The 19,733-nt window shown below is 43.2% G+C and overlaps 2 protein-coding genes across 5 annotated transcripts in view; one reads left to right on the top strand and one right to left on the bottom strand.

Moving 5' to 3' along the window:
* KCNG2 (potassium voltage-gated channel modifier subfamily G member 2) overlaps window positions 1-17,555 on the top strand; it is an 81,910-nt gene extending 64,355 nt beyond the window's left edge. For all 4 annotated transcript variants that reach the window (XM_038391061.2, XM_043508252.1, XM_043508253.1 and 1 more), the window contains exon 3: window positions 16,020-17,555. In XM_038391061.2, coding sequence (XP_038246989.1) covers window positions 16,020-16,835 — 816 coding nt within the window. In that variant the 3' untranslated portion in view covers window positions 16,836-17,555. The remainder of the gene's footprint in view (window positions 1-16,019) is intronic.
* SLC66A2 (solute carrier family 66 member 2) overlaps window positions 12,855-19,733 on the bottom strand; it is a 122,121-nt gene continuing 115,242 nt past the window's right edge. Inside the window, exon 6 of the mRNA XM_043508256.1 lies at window positions 12,855-13,563. Coding sequence (XP_043364191.1) covers window positions 13,467-13,563 — 97 coding nt within the window. The 3' untranslated portion in view covers window positions 12,855-13,466. The remainder of the gene's footprint in view (window positions 13,564-19,733) is intronic.

Here is a 19,733-nt window from a genome sequence, read left to right on the forward strand (position 1 = left end):
AGATTAAAATTTGTACCCAAGGATAGATCCTAGGCCTGGTTTGGAATCTCCTTACAGGGAGAAAATGTGTCTACATTCTTTCTGAACAGGGAATAAACAAACACTAAATATTCTTTCAAGGATATGCTGTACTCTCTGACTCAGGCTATCTGGCTGGAATTATTATTGTTATATTTATATGTCAGAGATATCAAGACAAGTACTCTGTTTTACAATGCACCAGTCTTATTCCTGAGTAGATGAACTCTGAGAGTGAAAGGTTTATCCCATCAAGAGAACCCTCTTCCTGTTGATAAGTCATACATCCATCCTATTACTGCTGCAGGAAAAAAGGAAGGAACTGATAACGGAAAACAAATGCTTGAGTATATTTACTTAGAACCTGATCCTCCACACTCCATTACACCCCTGTGGTATCCCCTGGAAGTCAATGTGACTTCTCACAGATGCAGGATCAGAGCCTTAGAAATCAAAAGTAATTGTCATCTGTGCAGTTTCAGTTGAACAGATGGGATTATTTGGAGAGTTATTCCATTAATTGGGTGCCAGCACACTTTTAAGAAAAATATGCAAAAATAATCATTCATAATTTTTTCTGCATATTTCAGATGAGCTCTAGATGACTATAGCAATCCCTTGTGGTTCTGCAGAGGGGTAGATAGCACTGGGTTGCTATTTTCACACTTATTTTTTTTCTTAGTAAGGGTCAGATTCTGCCACCATTATTCATGCTGAATAGTACCTTCTACTGCAAATAGTTCCATTGACTTCAGATACTGCTCAGTTATCAAAAAGCGTGGCAGAATTGGGTTCTAGATTACTTTTTACCTACAGATATTAATCTTGACTTACACTAGGACACTTACTATCTTTTCCAGATTTTTCAAATTAATCTTTGTGTTGGAAAAAACCCACCAACAATATACATAATGATCACTCCTGAAATGTTTTAGGAAAAAGAGAGATTTCAAATATTCAAAGAAAAGAAAACTAGAAAAAGAATCAACTAAATCTGCTAAAAGTGACAGTGGGCTATTTAATTTAAAGTAGTCTATTGGAAGACTTCTACACAAGGCCTGTGCTTAATTTAAAGGGGAAAACTTCTTAAGGAAAATGTACTTCTGAGTCAAATGCATAGCAATAACCCTCAGTCAGTGAACTCTTTCAAGACAACTATGCAAAATATCTCCAAGACACAAAAATAGTTAGAGGCATATGGCATCGTAGGCATATAATATCCTTAAGGCAACCTACTAACATACTAAAATAATGGCAAGAATAGAGTCACTCAAGGCATGTGGTTAATATGTCAGAGAAATCTTAAAATGATCATTAATGCATCAAAGCAAAAGCAATGCTGGGAAACCAAGGGTATGAAGAGAAACAATCAAATACCATTGGGTTGCCATACTAGGCCTGTTCTTTTGTTCTTGGTGAGGAGCCTTAAGCCATAAAAACGGCCTCTCCTACGTAAAGAAAGAAGTTTACTTCTTCTACGGGATATCTTTCCTTTGGGAAGAATAGTAGCAAAACACAGAGAGTTTACATTGGGCATATACACTTGTTTTCTCAAAAGGGAGCATTTTGTATCCTTTGTCTGGACTGATCCAAAATAACAAGGGTTTATAGGTGGCTCAATGTAAATTATACAATAGTCAATAGGCATTTATATATTGGCTTTTCAATTGGTTTTGTTTGCCCTTTTGTTCTTTAGGGAGATTAGTTTGCATTTCTAAGAATACCGCTGCTAAAATAAGCAAAATGTCAAGAACATTTAAAAAAATTATTTTTCAACATAACTAGATTTTCGTTTCTTCCCACTCCAGCACTAGGATTAAAGATGTCCCATGACCACACACACACACTGGGTAGGGTTCTCTTCTCATGTTGGTTTAAGCCAGGGGAACTCCAGTGCAGTCACTTGAGTTACATCTGTATAAAAATGGCAGAGGCAAATCAGACCTATGATTTCTTCTTCTCTACACTTGGTGTTATCATGTGGAGCTGTTGTAATTAGAAAAAGAAAGTTACAGTTCAGTAGCCTTGAATTGGAGATCGTGTTATAACAGAGAGACTCATAAATAATTTATATACGAATATTCCAGGATTGTTACTCTGTGTCACTCCATAGCCTAAAATTTCTGTATAGTCAGTGTGAAATGATGGAAACAGCTATAAGCACGGCTGAGAGCTCTTTTTGGTTCAAAGCATCATCTGGTTCAATCATCGCTGGGATTCACAATCTGTTACCATCCAGTTTTTAAATTCTCAGCTATTTTGGCTTTTCAGATGTATACCCATTTGTGTGTACATGCCAAGAGTCCTAAACCATTGTGATATCAGAGGTAATTCAACCAGTCCCTACCCTAACTCTACAGTTAGTTTGCATGCAACAATTTAATTGGTTGTAAGAGGGAGACCGCGCAGATGGTGGATTACTTGGCTCAACTGCCGCACCCTGCACAGGCTTTCAGCTACTAATAAAGTTAATAATACCTTATACTATACAGAGAGCTGAGACTGTTTAACCTTTTGGGTTTAATTTACACACACTGTATCCCCTACCCTCAGTGGTCAGGATTGGGAATAGATGTATTTTGTGAATGTGAGTCAAATAATATGTGACTGGAAACCTTATTTCACAAAAGATACCCAACAAAACATTAATTTAAGACATTAAGGCAGTTCCTGTTGTTGAATTGTTTACATTTCTAAGCTATATTCTGATGTACTTTAAATGGGTCAGAATTAGAACTATTCAGGTCTGTAGAATGTCAGAAAGGCCAAGTATTTGTTGCACAAATAGTATCAGATTGTCTCATGAGCCTCACTATATTAGGCTATTTTTGGATCTAGAGCTCCTGTCATTTTTAGGTTAAACTCTTTGTTTTAATGAAAAATAATGTAGAAAGATGAAATAGCAATTACCCTTGGCATTTTCTATCTCAAGGGAACGCTCCACTTCAAACTCTTTATGAGGCCCTCTATTAATCTCTCTCTCTCTCTCTGATATACAACTGTTTTCCCTTGGCTCCCAGCTGCATTAAATCCCATCTTATTCATAACTATTAGATCAGCACCTCTTCATGATACCTTGGTGCTCTGCTTTCGTTAATGGGAGTCTTAATAAAAATGCAGTTCATTTTATTCATTTCTTTATCGAACAGCATATTTTAGAAGTTGAGATATAGTGAACATAACACTCATATTTAAAAAAAATACCTTTACCCATATTACATATATAGTCTACAGTGTCTAGGCATGTAGAGTGGGATTTTTGACTTAATTCAACTCCCTTTGTCTTGTTTGAAAATCCCAGCTGTATAGTACATTCATCACTGTGATATCTGAGTACAATAACACTGAGGTGTAATAACAAAATATTCTTTCAGATGAAATAATTGTTCTGTTTTAATTTACTTGTTACCATTCATGTTGTTAGTTTTCTTTTTGTATTTCACTTGCCTTAGACAATTCAGTCCTATACTAGCTGGAAGCAGGGGCGGGACCAAATGACCAATTATGTCTCTTCCATCTCTAATTGCTGTGATTCTGTGGACAATGAAACTAACTGGTGAGAGTAACTTTCACTTTCTAGTTCTGATGTGCTTGCTCAGTGAGGTTATTGCTCACAGTCCAGAGGAATATTTTAATTTAACAAGTGCTCATTTTTTTATAAATTTCATGACAATATTTTTGTTCATATTATGTTTTTGTAAAACTTACATAAACTCCAATTTATGAGCCTGAAGCCGATTGACAGCATCCTTTAAATCCCAGCGTTCCTCAGACCTAAAAAAAAGTTTGTCTTATTGGCTTTGGGCTCCCCTATCTGTTTGGTTTAGCCATCTGTTGTCTATAGTCATACACATAGATTGTAAACTTTCTGTGGTGGAGACTCTCTCTCTCTCTCATATGTTTGTACAGCGCCTAGTACAATGAGGCCCTGGTTTCCTGGTGTTACAGTAATACGAGTAATAAATAACAAATTGTATTTTTGGTTGCTGTTCAGGTAAATTGACATTTCTGATGTCTGGTCTGACCAGCGTGGTTACTGAGTGAAGGAGAGCACAGATTTTTTTTTTCTTCTGTCAAATGAGGCCATCTCAGATTGTAAAAGATGCATTGCATAAAACCTTTACAAATTCTAATCAAAGAATTTTATGCTTGCATCATCTTGATGTGGTCTCCTTTCTCCACACTTGACAATCAGAGAAGTTTGCTGTGAAAGTTCCAGTTTGAATTACTCTATCATGTCTAAAAGCAGTCATGGAAGTGAGGGCTGTATTCCATGGGTCACAAACAAAATTCTACAACCCAGGCAACCTCCAGGCTGTAAATCCAAAACTTTAACATTGTTTCAAACTCTTTGATGAGGTTCTTTTGTCTGAACCCTACAGAATCTGCACATATTACAATACCAATGGCCAAATTTTTCATGGCAAAGCGCAGGGAGTTGTGATTATGTCTTTCGGAAATAGTAGTGTGCTTTTCTGTGAATCATCACAATGATTCAGCCCTTCACATGTAAGAAATACCTATATTACTCTTTCCTTCATGTGTGTCTTTCGGTTTCCTGGTCATCCTATTCTGTAGTGGGCTTCCACCTCCAGCTGTCAATGTTACAGTGTCTATCACCATTAGCTCCACTGATCACCAGTGTGGATGCATCTGATCTCTAGGGAAACAGAGTTGGTGCTAAGAGTTCTCTCACTTCTGTCCCACAAAGCACTGGTACAGCAGAAGTGGCCTGTCTGGCCACTGTCCTGCACTCCACTGCCGGGGACTCAAGATGGCTGGAAGACACCAACTTATCCAAATAGAACTGCACTCACAGATCTCCCTTGTGAGCCATTTTCAGAGAGAGCCACTTCTGCAGTTTTGGAGCGGGCTGCTCATGAGTAGAAAATGATGTGAGGGGTAAATAGCTAATGTTGGTAAAGCACTTTGTAGAAAAAGTGCTGTGTAATAATCATCCATCATATTTAGCAATCACTGTCCTCTTGAAGCAGGTTTTTTTCCTGTTTCTCCCCCTTTTCTTATTTGTCTGTCCCCTTAAAAAACAACAAAACGGCACGCTAGTGCATATTTTTGGCAGAGAGTAATCTGCCTGCTTGATTTAAGCAGCTTAAACCTTAGCAACATCAACAGATTCTAGAGCAGAAGTGGGCAAACTACGTCCCATGGGCCACATCTGGCCCGTGGGACCGTCCTGCCCTAGCCTTGAGCTCCTGGCTGGGGAGGTAGCCCCCAGCCCCTCCCCTGCTGTTCCCCCTCCCCCGCAGCCTCAGCTCGCTGCGCCGCCAGCGCTCTGGCCCGCCGCTCCTTCTGGGCGGCATGGCTGGCTCTGGCCGGGTGGCAGGGCTGCGAGTGCCTGCTGCTCTGAGGTGGGGGTTCTGGGGGCAGTCAGGGGACAGGGAGCAGGGGGCGGTTGGATGGGCTGGAGGTTGGGGGTGGAGTGGTCAGGGGGTGGGGAACGGGGGGGGGAGGATAGGCATGGGAGTCCCGGGGGGACCTGTCAGGGGACAGGTTGTGGTCCTGGGGGGGCAGTTAGGGGTGAGGGTCCCGGACGGGGGCGGTCAGGGGACAAGGAGCGAGGGGGTTGGATGGGTCGGAAGTTCTGAGGGGGGCGGTCAGGGGGTGGAAAGTGGGAGGGGGCGGATAGGGGTCGGGGCCAGGCTTTCTGGGGAGGCACAGTCTTCCCTACCCGAACTGCCATACAGTTTCGCATGCCTGATGCGGCCCTCGGGCCAAAAAGTTTGCCCACCCCTGTTCTAGAGCAACAGCTATTGAAAACGACATAAGGACATAGCCCTGCCATAGCCCCAGGAAAAAGAAAAGCCAGCTCTTCCAGCCAGTACAGAGAGTTTGGGGACTGTGAGTGCATTTTGTTTCACTTAGTGTTAGTCAGAACATTTTTGAGTGGGCATATGGAACAATTTCTCAATTTCTGCAAATTCTCATGATCAGAACTCCCCATTCATAGCAAATATTACAGCCTAGCTTCTGATCCTCTCCCTCTTAACTTCAAACATTACATATAGTTTAACTTTAAATAGAAATTACTTTCTGTGGGGGTGGGAAAGGGTTAAGCTTTCTTCAAAGGACAAGGAGGAGTCTGAGGAAATTTTAAGGAGACTTGGGGATCCATGTTTGTTGAGGTCATAAGAATGGCAAGTTCTGGATGCAGTGGCCAATCTGAACATAGGTGTGATAAAATGGACAGATTATTTCAGTGTAGTAATAACTGAGGAGGGGTTCAATGGGGTATGCTTCCTGTTAACTTAGTAATAAGTATATCCTGTGCTTAATGAACTTTTCAGCCCCAGATATGGATTTTACCTCAAAATTGGTAAGCACTGTTAAGTTTTCATTTTCATATTGTATTAAAATATCACAATACATTATAGTGATTATAAAGAACTAAACATTCAGGAATCTTTTCGCAAAAAACACCAGCAACCTTGTGTTTTTAAACTTATTCACATTTGGTGTAACTGTGGTATAAACAGAAAAATGTGCTCCATATTTAATCTATTTTAGGTACTTAGATGCACCTCATATTCTGTAATATATTTAGTCTCATAACACCCTGGTGAGGCTGGGGTTTATTCTCATTGTGGAGATGGGAAACTGAGGCACAAAGGCAGGTGAGTGACCCGAGGTCACACAAGGAGTCTTTGAAGAAATCCAATGCCAATGTCTCCTTCACCTGCATCCACAATTAAAAAGTACAAAAGGCCAATTTGCAATACCCTTATTAACCCTGAGTAGGATCCATACTCCACAAATGTTTGCATTGCCTTCAGTGGGACTGCTTGTGCCGTCAGGTGCTATACAGTGCTAGTAAGGGTATCATAATCTGTCCCTGGGTGTCATTATTATGTCATTATTTATGTCACAGGAAATATTGGGCATTTTCGCACTCATACCTTGGCTTTCTTTGAAGGGTAAAATCTGTCCTTTACTTGAAGAAGAAGAAGAAGAAGAAGAAAAATACATGGGCATGTTCCTCTCAGAGTTCCAGGAGATGTTACTATCTGAAAATGTGAGAATTGTACTGGAATAGAGAAGCTGATTGTTTTTGGCTAGTCCCTATGTAACTGGACTTCAGTAATGAAGTGATTAATATCTATGCAGCACTTAGACAAATTACATCAGATCACTTAACATTACAAATACTTATATTTCAGTTGCTCTAGATGCTATAAATGGGATCAAGGAAATGGAATTGTGTGAAGTTGAAGACTTTTGGAACTACCCTGGAAACCTTTAAATTCAAGACAGAGGGAATGGAATAATATACAAATGAATAATTTTTTTTAAAAACACCTAAAGGAAAAGCTTAGCCATTGCCATTATTATTTATCAAAGGCCTAACAATGGAACAGAGAATTGGAAGCAAGCTAATGAGACAGTATTTTAAAATGGCACATTAGATGATCTAGGTAATTGTAACTAGTTAGCTTGATATTGATCCCAGGAAAAAACCATGAAAAAGCTGATGCAGGATGTAGTCAGTAAAGTATGACAGAATAATTAGTGTCAGACAACACGGTTTTATGGAAAAGACATGTTGTCAGACAAAGTTGATATTGCTTTTTGATGAGATACAAGTTTGGCCAACAAAGTTAACTGTGATGAAATATTAGTTTTAGTGTATGTCTACAGTGAAGCTGAAGGTATAATTTTCAGCTGAACCAAACATACCCACACTAGTTCTGATTGAGGTAGTGTGCTAAAAAGGGAAGCATAGCTGAAGCACTACAAGCAGCTGGACAGGCTGGCTTCCCTGAGTCCAGTCTCATCTGGGACTCTATGTATGTACTCAATATGTACGTCTCCTTGAGCTAGAATTTATACTTTCCAGCTCAAGTGTAATACACATACCCTGTGATTTCTGTAAGGTATTTGACTTAGTATCACGTGACACTCCGCTTAAAAATAAATGCGACTCATATTAAATTAATTTAAAAGCTGGCTGATTGATAGGTCTCAAAAAGTAATTTTAAAGGAGGAATTATGATCCAGCAAGGGCATTTGTAGTGGGGTCTTTTAGGGATCAGTTCTTGACTCAGTGCTATTCAATATTTTGATCAATGATCTGGAATAAAGTGTAAATTCATTGCTGATAAAGTTTGCAAATGGAACAAAAACTGACAAAGCAGTAAATAATGACGGGGACGGGTCAGTTCTAAAGAATGATCTGGTAATGAGGGCCCCTTACACCTGGACCATAGCCCCACACCCTCTCAGTCTCCTCCCCTGAGGCACCACCTACACTCCGCCCCAGGCCCTGCTCACACTAGGCCTCCCTGCCCCCTAGGCTCCTGGCCTGCCGAGTCCCTCTTCTACTCTGCCCCCATTCCCCTAACACGCCCCCCTCGCCTGCCACTCACTGAGTCCCTCCTCTCCTTCACTCCCTTCCCCGTGACCTCCACTGCCTGCTGAGTCCCTCCGCCCTCTGTTCCCTGAGCGGGTTGGGGGTCACCAGGAGGGATGGAGGAAGTCAGCAAGCGGCGGGCGGGGGGACCTCAGGGGAGGTGGAGGAGAGGAGGTAGTCAAGACTCAGTGAGCAGTGAGTGGGGGACCACGGGGGAAGTGGAGATGGGGAGGGACTCAGCGAGGAGCGGCAGGGGCCTTGGCAGAGGAGTGGAGCAGGGGAGGGAAGAGATGGAACACGGATGTGACTACAGGGGAAAAGCGGGAAGAGACCTTGGGGACGGACCAGAGGCGGGGCCACCACGGTCCAAGTGTCCACACTCTCAAAGGCGGTAGGTTGGGGCTGTGCTGTAGGGGAGGCTTAACCTCTTACACCCACTGTCTATGAATGTTAGCAAGTTGGAAAGAGGTCAGAAAAGAGCTACAAGAATGATTCAAGGTTTGAAATCCAGCCTTACAGTGAGAGACAAAAGGACTCTTTAGTCTAGCAGACCAAAGCATCATAACTGCAGACATTGGAGATCCAGTGGCTGGAAGCTGAAGTCAGCCTGGAAATAAAGAGCCATTTTTTTTACAGTTTCCCACTGGAACAATTTACCTAAGGATATAGTGGATTCTTGTTTCTTGGGGGGTCTTCAAATTGAGACTGGCTGTCTTTCTAACAGAGATGCTTTAGCTCAGCCAGAAGTTATGAGTTTGATGCAGGCATCACTTGGTGAAATTCTCTGGCCTGTGTTTTGCAAGACCTCAAACTGATGACCACATGGGTCCCATAAAATTTATGAATCTATGTATGATCTAATCCCAAAAGATGCCGCACTCTCACTTTGCACTGGAGTTTCCAATAGGAGTGGCGTGCACTCAGCATCTTTTGGGAGGTGCTCAGCATCTTTCAGACTCAGGCCCAGAGTTGTCAACAACATGAAAGGAGCAGTGACAAGTTATTGTGATAAAGAAAAGGGATAGCCATAAAAATGCAGAACGTGAATGCTTCCTGTAATGACTGAGTGAACCTTTGTGAGTTTCACCCCTTTTAATGCAGTTCTCTGACGGAAGAATCTTTGCCAATGCTGGCTATATTTTTTGGTACAAAAAAGCAAATCTAGGCCAATATCTAGCTCTAATTTAATATTTTCAGTCAAAATGTTTGGTTGCTGTTCAGACTCAGCCTGTAGGTCATTTGTGAGCAGGATGACTCCACTGAAACAGACTACAATAAATGTCAAACTTCTCATTCTTTTGGCAGCAACCACTGCGCGCTCGCTGGCTCTCTCTCTCTCTCACACCCACTTTCTTTCTCCAGCACTTTTCCCCTGGATGCAAATGGAAAATACAGAGACCAGTATGAAGGTGGGGGACTTCCCAGTACTTTTGATCCCCTAAGATTTATTTGAAACTTAGCTGATGGTGCTCTGAATAGAGACTACAGGGGGTAAATTTTGTCATGGTAGTGAAAGGTCCATGCATTCTGGTGAACACAACAGCTTCTCCCATTCCGGCACCAGCTTCTGGCCACCAACAGTATAGTGTCTGCCAACAGCTACACCTGAAACTAACCAGCCTATGATTTCAGAACAGGATATGAAAAATCATCAGCCAGGAGAGGACATGTTATCATTGTCCTTGGGCCTTTGTTTAGTGGGGGAAGGGCACAGAATTACCAATGCCACCTTGAGATGCTCTCTTTCTGCTGTGCAAAGGCAGAAAGAGACAGCATTTCAGTATAGAGGTAAAGGCAGCAGCAGGCAACCAGCAGGCTGGCAAATTCAGCCAGAGGCAAGCCCGAAGACCCTTTACATCACATGATAAAGGGAGAAAGAAGGAAAATCAGAAAGACCAACTTTGGGGGAAAAAGTGGGAAGACAGGAACCAGCTTTACAACAACAACAAAATAGGGCTGGAAATCATGGCAGGGGAAACCAGCTAAAGAAAAAATATAGGGCAATGAAGGAGAAGCAACAAAACGTAGAAAGAAGGAGGATAAAACAAAGCTAAAAAAGATGGGGAAGGGAAGAGATAAAATAGAGGGAGGCAAACAAGCATAAAAATGTTGCAAGGGATCAGATTTTAAAACTGAAGCTAACAAGGTGTGTGAGAGAGTGCGATAATGGCAAGTATTAGAAAAGGGTGTTGGGACAAGCTTTACAAAAAGACAGAAAGGGATGGGTGTGGTGGGAACACATCTTGTCCCAGATGCTGTATATCCTGGGTTACAATCCTGCTCCCAAGTGCTTCATGTTTTAATTTTCCACTAGTTCCAGGAGAGGTGTGATTATAGGAGCACAGCCTAAAAGGGGGGCATCTCTCTGAACATTTCAGAATTTCACTGCCTTGTGAGACCACCTTATGGCTCTTGGGCAGCTCCTTTCAGCTAAAAGCACAAATTCTCTGTGCTGGCGTTCCCCATGGAAGCTGATTAAGCTGTACATAGACGTCTTTGGTGTGGACTCAGTCTCAGCCCCAGTCTCAGCCCCAGTTGAGTTCTGTTTTGTTGGTGATTCAAGTTGCAATGGGGGAGGTTTAGATTGGATATTAGGAAAAACTTTTTCACTAAGAGGGTGGTGAAACACTGGAATGCGTTACCTAGGGAGGAGGTAGAATCTCCTTCCTTAGAGGTTTTTAAGGTCAGGCTTGACAAAGCCCTGGCTAGGATGATTTAACTGGGACTTGGTCCTGCTTTGAGCAGGGGGTTGGACTAGATGACCTTCTGGGGTCCCTTCCAACCCTGATATTCTATGATTCTATGATTTACACGCTATAGTGCTGCACAGCTGCTCCTTATGGGAAACAATCCCTGTCTGAATTGTCTCAGTCCCTGCCATGTTTATATGAAGCAGGTGTTTAGTAAATTCCAAGCACTACAGTTAGCTTTTTTTCTGGCAAGACTGCAGAGCAGAATCTGGCTCGTTTCTATAGCATCTGCACTTACACTTGTGAGGATGACAATTGCAAGGGCTATCAATCCTCATGCTTCAGGGCGTACTGCAGTGCAACAGAACTCAGTTCTCTTCACTGCTGCTCAGGACCCAGCATTTAATGAGGCATAGAGAAGGACAGATTAAAAAGATTCTTCATTGTTGCTTCCAAACTTTGTGTTACTGGCTCTTGTGCTACTACTTAGATGAAGAAAATGAGCTGGCCTAAACTCACTGAACAGGATTATAGTATTTGGAACTGGAAGCCAAATGCAATTGAAATGGACTTTTACTTAAAAAGATGCCTATTCTAACAAATGACAGCTAAAGCTTATCAAGCAAGGAGAGTTATGCGCGTGCACGCTTGCGCGCACACATACACACACACACACACCCCTACCCCCACCCACCCCTGATCAGGAACAGACCAATAGGACATTTGTTGCATTGTTTTTAATCTTCGTGAGATTTAATGATATTGGACACATCCATTTGTAATTACTACTTATTTGTATTATGGCAACACCTGGTTGTTCTAGGTGCTGTACACCTTGCAGTCAGATTGTCAAAAATCTCCGAATACCCACTGTGCTGAGCTCTTTTGGTCAGTAGTAAGAGCTGGGCCCTGCCACCACAAGTTTACAAACTAAATAGACAAAAGCTGAGAGATATCATTACCTTGATTTTACAGAAGATGGGGGGACTCAGGTGCAGATGAAGAGGAGTTAGATGCCTGTGAGAGTCTAGGTCCAAGTGACTTACGCAGGAACTCTGTGCCAGAGCCAGGCATTGAACTCTTATCTCCTAAATCCTCATCCAGTGCACCCCTCTTCCCCCCCCCGACCAGAGAAGCTCTGTCATCCCATCCCGCCACCCCCCCGCCATGGCCCCTGGACCGCATTGGGGACTGAGAGCTCCCCCAGCCCTGAGACCATGCAGGGAGCAAGAGCTACTCTGGTCCCGGGGTCGCAGCTGGGGTTGGGGCACAGGGGATTCCCCTGCTCCACCCACCTGGTGCTTTTGCTGGGGAGGGGTCGGGACATTTGGGCTTGCCTTGCCCTACCCAGTGCTTCTTCCGGGCCTCTGGGCTTCTGCCATGTGGCAGTGAATTTTTTCCAGGGTCCCCCAATTGCCCAGGGGCCCTGCACACGGGCCCTGTCAGCCCAGTGGCTAATCCGCCACTACCTGAACTCCTGCTTGCCCAACACATCGCTGCAAGAGAGGGCCCCGGACTAGAAGTGTAAGGGAGAGTGCTCACTTGGGTAGATCTATCTGTAAGAGCGTTGGCTTACAGGGTGGTGGGTATAATAGGCCATGGGAGGCTCAGCCTCCCCTTGCACTGCCGTGGCCGCTGGATCCCCGGTTGCAGAGTTTTGGGGGGGAATTTTTGATTTATTATGCCCCATGCAGGTGCTGGGGTGGCTGAGGAGGCAGTATGTGCTATTCAGCTTCAGCCCCTGGACTCAAGGGAGATTTCTGATGAACCCAGGAAGTTGAGTTGCACATACTGCCTCTTCAGCCGTCCTGGAGCCTGCATGGGGCATAGCAAAGCTTCTCCCGGAGGAGTGTCTGAGAGACCCACGCTATTATCCAGGTGACTTGGGATTCGCGGAGGGGAGGCATGGCACGATTGCAGTTGGCCTAGGACTCCGGCCGGGGGTCTCGGGACTTCGGCCTGCTGGGAGCTCCTCCAGCCAAAGGGAGGGAAGGGGGCTTGGGCCATGGGGGAGCAGGCAGAAGGGGCGGAGCCTGTGCTAGCCTCCCTGAAGGGGGGCACCACCCACCATCCATGAGTGTTGGTTATGTTGCAGCTTGCTGTTAGAAGGTGCAGCCCTTAGCTCTTCCCTTGCAGCACTAAGAGCTTAAGCTACATTAACCTGTTGCACTTCCTATTGTATGTTGTTAGGATAAATTTTAAGTAAAATTGCATTGGTTTTATTTTGGGCATTTGTTGTCTGAATAAGAGCCCTTATTTATATTTTTGTTCCTGGAGGCAACTGAGGTACACCCACCAATGTATATAGTGCCTGGCCCTGTGCGGCACCACCAACTATAAGTATTCATAAGAGTAATAGGAATACTGCAGAGGGGTGACTAGAGGATACCCATCTAATTCCCCCTTGCAGCTGTAGTCCCAAGGTTCTCCATTATCCTTAGTGACATAAGGCTTCCAAGCAGATGTGAGAGTTGCCGTCTTCTGTGTAACCTGGGAAGGAAATGGGGGGTTACAAAACTTATCAACTAAATAGAAAAAACAACAAAGAAATCCCAGGTTTACCAATGGGGAAAATTCCCACTTAATTTTTTTCTCCTAAGATAAGTAATTCTTAAGGGATGATGGTTGAGTCTTCGAATGCAGACACGAAATAGGCTTCCATGAGGAGTATGTGCTTCGCTGTACTGGGGTGTGGAGAAAAGAAAGGATTACAAAAATCAAATTGAAGAAGACATTATAAAGGCCTCCATAGATATAAAGGTATGACCATGGCCCTACATAGTAAAAGATGTCTGTAAGTCGCCAGCTGTGCAGTTAAACAGGGATATGGTGTATGTGGGGACACATCTGTTTATATGCACAAATATCTTAGCATGTTCATAGACAAGGTCAGGACCAACTTGCACAGCTGATGCCTCTTCCTCCATCCTCCATTTAAAAAAAAAATATTCAACTACCAGAGGCAGTAAAAACTCAAATAAAATGTCAGCGTTTGTGCTCCAGAGAGGCCTAGGGCAGGGGTTCTCAACCTTTTTCTTTCTGAGGTTCCCCCACAGTAACATTCTATAAAAACTCCAGGGCCCAGTGGGAGGGGGTCTCAGGGCTCCTGGTTCAGCTACCAGGTGGGGGTGGGGGGACGGCCCTGGGGGCTTGTGCACTGTGAGGCTCAGGGCCACGGAGCCCTGGTTGAGAAGGGCCTTCCAGAATATTTCCCAACTGTAAACATTGACAAAAAGCATTGGCGGCAGGTATAATAGGCCAGGGAAGGCAAAGCCTTCCGGGCGCAGCTGCCCCCGTGGGATATGGTGGCTGGGGTGGGTGAGCGGGGCTCCTCTGGTCGCAAGGAGCGCTCAGGGCTCCTCCTGTTATTGGGGGTGGGGGTGGACAGGTTTCATGGCTGTGAGGGGTGGGGCCTCAGGCAGAAGGGGCAGGGCTAGTAGGCTAGCCTCCCCACAGTGGAGGTTCCCCCGCTGCCCATGACAAAAAGACACATTTAAATGGGTGATAAATATCTGTCAAATATAATTTAAAATAGAATGGGAGAAGAAGATAATCGTATACAGTCTCTGGCTACAGGAGTTGTTATGTTAATACATAAAAGTTCATGAACCACTCTGAAGTCAAACAAATAAGATGTCTTACATTGGTGCTAAACAAATGCCCGCTCTACTCCTCCAAAAGCTGCTGTAAAACAGAAACATTTCAACATGAATATTTAAATATGAGAACAGTTCCATGATCCTAAGTAAATCAGCAGCTGTTTATTTTCTCAAGGAGATTACCACTGGGATGAAAGTTAATAGCAACACTATAGCTGTGAATTGGCAGTGTAAATTGCATGGTGAGATTAGCAATCAAAGGACAGTCATTATTATTATTATTCATTGCTGCTCAAGTGCTCAAAGGTTAGTTTGTTTGCAGCTTTTGTGAATAAAAAGCTCATTTTCCATTAAGCCAGTCTGCAGTGGAAGGAATTTATTCAAATAATTCTCTGCCTCCAACAGTATGAGGGAAAATTGTTATGATTAGTTATAAGTAAGTAAATAGCTAAAAACATCTTTTTCCCAAAAAAGAGAGTTAGGGGAGGGGGGTTTTATTTTTTCTTTTAGAAATACTCACTGTTCCAAGTAGTTTTTATAGAAGGTTAATAAATTATTAAGATTGTTAAGCATGTTACACCTGTGAATAATGTTATAGACTATTCTAAGCATGTCATTTAAAAGTATTATAGATTGTCATAAGCTACAATTATAAACAGCACATTGATTGGTGGAAGTCAATTATTTATTAAAAATCTAACTCTGTAGGAACTACGTATTAAAGTTTCATTGATATAAAGTGTGACCCATCATCCTTTCAACAACTTCATATTCTGGGTGTAGTACCATGCAATCATACAGAGCTCACTGCAGGATCAGGACATTAGTCTCAGCTTTGATCTACACTACAGAATTACTTCAGTATAACTTTGTTGCTCAGGCATGTAAATAATCCACACACCCGAGCAACATAGTTATACCAACCTAAGCGCTGGCGTAGACAGCACTACATCAGTGGGACAACTTCTCCCACCGACATAGGTACCGCGTCTCATGGCGGTGGAGTCATTAAGCCAACGGGAGCGAGCTCTCCCACTGGCTTAGAGTGCCTCACCAAAAGGGCTACAGCAGCGCAGCGATGCAAGTTTCTAATGTAGACCTACCCTCGGTCTTCATTGGCAGCCTGTCAAGCCATCAGTGTTCTGTCTTGACATCTGTTATTCTGGTTTTCAATGACCCATTCTAAACGTTTTCTGTGGTTTATTTTCTCTTTGTTACCAGCGATTTGGATAAGTTTTAAACTACACTGGAAGTGTCTTTAAGAAGCACTATTAAACTTTTATTCCTTGGTCCTTTGGCTAAATCCCTTGTCTTTTATTCTTTTCTGTTTTCTCCCCCTCCCATTAGGGTGAATGTTCTCGGAAGTGTTACGACATCTTTGTGTTGGAGACAGTTTGCGTGGCTTGGTTTTCCTTTGAGTTCCTCCTGCGCTCCATTCAGGCAGAAAGCAAGTGCGCCTTCCTGAAGACCCCCCTCAACATCATTGACATCTTAGCCATCTTGCCTTTCTACATCTCTCTGATAGTGGATATGGTCTCTGCCAAAAACAGCAACAGGAAGCCTGGCAGTGGAGCAGGAAACAAATACTTGGAGCGAGTGGGCCTGGTTCTACGCTTCTTGCGGGCTCTCCGCATCCTGTACGTCATGAGGCTGGCACGCCATTCGCTGGGACTGCAGACACTGGGACTCACTGTGCGCCGCTGCACCAGGGAATTTGGACTCCTCCTCCTCTTCCTTTGTGTTGCCATGGCGCTCTTTTCTCCACTGGTTTATTTGGCAGAGAGCGAACTGGGAGCCAAGCAAGAATTCACTAGTGTTCCCACCAGCTACTGGTGGGCTGTTATCTCCATGACAACTGTAGGCTATGGAGACATGGTACCTCGGAGCATCCCGGGACAGGTAGTAGCCCTGAGCAGTATCTTGAGTGGTATTTTGCTGATGGCTTTTCCGGTCACTTCTATCTTTCACACTTTTTCCCGCTCCTACACAGAGCTAAAGGAACAGCAGCAGCGAGCTGCAAGCAGACAGTTGCACCAGCTAGAGGAAGCCACCAGATCCCCAAATGGTGACAGTTCTCAGGGAGTGGGTACTTCCTCTCCACTAGATGCGGATGGGGCATGGCGTCAGCCAGCAATGAACCAGGAAGACAAGAGGAGATGCTGATTGCAAACAACTAAAAGATTTAGCCGGCAAATGAGAGTTCCAGATCTGAAACAAAACCCTATGGAACTACCATAAATCTAGGTATTTTAACAGAGAGAACTGTACAAGAGACTGTCCTTCTTGAGTAACTTTTATCTTAAGAGAGCACCCCCAAGTGTGTCTAAAAACAACGTGGGAGTACAGTTCTGCTCCCTCTTTTGTAGAAGGCCACTTTAGTTAAGCAACTGATTTTGGGTAGCCCCCAAGGAGCAGTTGCTTAAGCCAGGTTTCCACTGTGTCTGCTAACAAGAAAAAATAAATTTGGAGAGAGAATTCATCCTAAGGGCCCATTACCGGGAGAAAGAAGGGTGCCCATTACCGGGAGAAAGAAGGGTGCCATTTACTGTACATAAGCTTCCTGGTGGCCCTACTCTGTGCTGAGAATGTCTTCAAACCCTTATTCCCTATGCACAATGGATGCAATCTACATGGCACCCCCATGGGGTGTACATCTCAAAATGTAAAGGGGAAAGTTGAAAGATGGGGGAGAGAGGCCTGCTTTGGTCCGCAGAAGGGCAAATTTATCCCTATTCCCTTGTCTTTTAATAAATAGTGATTTTATTTATTTATTTATTAAATTGGGAACCATCATCTGGGCTGCCTGCTGACAGGTCTCACTTGCGCTCTTGCTCTTTATGTATTATTTAGTAAAACATGCATATTTACAACTATAATGCTCTAATAAATTTGTTAGTCTCTAAGGTGCCACAAGTACTCCTTTTCTTTATATTTAAACAAAAACTCAACCATTTTTTTGTTTACTGAATCAAATTTTTCATATCATGAGCATCTGTGACCTCTCCACCCTATGCTGCTCCTCCTTCGCTGAGCTGCGTAGCTGGTTCAGTTCAGTGTGTAGCGTACCTCTGGATGTATTCCTAATACTGGGTAACATTTAAGAAAAACAACATTGATGGACACGTCATTCTTTACAGATGTAGGAACATTACACTGCCCTTTTCTATTCCACCCCTGCTGTCAGAAAATGAACAAATGATAAATGATCTGTTATATTACAGATGTTTTTGTTTTTTCCCCCCAATGGAGACGAGAATAACCCTACACTCGTAGATGACTGTAGTAAGCTATTCCTCAAAGGAATGGACTGAAAGACCTAAAATATTTTTTTATTTTAATAAAAACTGGAAGTTTTGTTCCTGTATTGTTGCATTGGCTTTTCTTTTCCTTTGGAGGCAGTGCCATGTGCTCCAGTGTCCCCACAGGTGACAGCAGACATTTGCTCTTCCTGGCCCATGTTAAACATTGGCCATTATTAGAACAACGGGTCAAGGAATTTGAAAAATCTGTTTAATTTAAAAAACAAGATGAAAATCTGAGCTGTCTTCATGCTGGAAACTGCCAGTGCACCCACTTCCATTTTCAAATAGGTGCCAGCTCTGGGTCTGAGGTTGAGATGGGAGAGGCACCTACCACTCCCATTGACTCTGAGGAGAATTGTGGTCTCTCAGCCCCACCCAGCAGTGAGCCCTTTTAAAGGGGCCTTATGGACATATAGCACAGTAACTTCTTATGGGGAGACTTTCCCTTGCCCCTGCTGATCCTCATATCCAAGCTGTGGAAATAGCATCCACAGGTATGGGATCCACAGAAATACCATGCTGGGTTTTTTCTACGCATTTAGCTTCACCAAGATTAGCCCCCATCCTTCCAAACAACTTTGGGATACTAGGGAGGGATGATGGTTAATAATGGATTAAAATCTATATACTGCCTATTCCTACAGGAAAAGGAGGAGAAAAAAATATTGAACTGCCCCTCTATGAACCACTTCCGGGCCTGCCAACTGCTGCCAGCATCTTCACAGAATTGCTCTTTTTGAGTTATTAAAGAAAACTGTCGGCCAGTAGTAAAGCAGCCACCACACAAACCTTATGGTTTTTGCCCAGTGCTCCACAGTGAATGAGGGCAGAGCTCCAAGTACCGGCTTGCAATGGAGAATTAGAATGAAGCTTCATACTGCTGGAGAATTGCCATGTAGTGCTACAATTTGATATTTTAAACTGGAGCAAGATTTTCACATTAAGTCTATTAAGGCTTGTCTTCAAGGCCCACCATACTAGCCTGCTAAATGTAAAAGCAAGCTGTACTCTATGGTAATGCATGCAGTATGGAGGCGATGAAGGAGGAGTCATTCTTGTCCCAAAACTTAAAATTAGAGCAGCGCAGATTTTCCAGCTGAACTCAATAGACTAAATCATTTCATAGTATTTACTTTAGTTCATGAACACCATATGCTGTTTATACATATAGTCTAAGCACTGGACAATGATCACACAACCTTAAGGGCTAGTTTACAATGGATTTGTAGATGTCGCTTGAGACAATGAAGGTTATCACTGTGTCTGTTGAAGTCCATGAATCTAGGAGCATTAAATTTTTTCTAAAAAAGAATTTTTCCTGACAGAATGAAAACAAACCTTTGCTCTTGGAGGTTTATCAAATAGTCATTAGTAAAATCCCCTTATGGATCAACAACACAGAAACCTGTATTAACTAGTATGTTGTTTTAGCAGTTTCTAATGAACCCATCACCATAGTATCTAGCAGCTGGGTGATAAGTATTTAAGGACACTCTAATGCTAAGATCAACAGAAATGTAGAAAAAGAATGACTGCATGTCTAGCACCTTTCAGCTTAATTTCACAAAAGTATTATTATTGAGTAATGCATCCGATGAAGTGAGCTGTAGCTCACGAAAGCTTATGCTCTAATAAATTTGTTAGTCTCTAAGGTGCCACAAGTACTCCTTTTCTTTTTGCGAATACAGACTAACACGGCTGCTACTCTGAAACCAGTAATTTTTATGTATTGGCTGACCATAGCCAGTATCTTATAGTT

This window comes from Dermochelys coriacea, chromosome 2 (assembly GCF_009764565.3).
Source record: "Dermochelys coriacea isolate rDerCor1 chromosome 2, rDerCor1.pri.v4, whole genome shotgun sequence".
Lineage (NCBI taxonomy): Eukaryota > Metazoa > Chordata > Testudines > Dermochelyidae > Dermochelys > Dermochelys coriacea.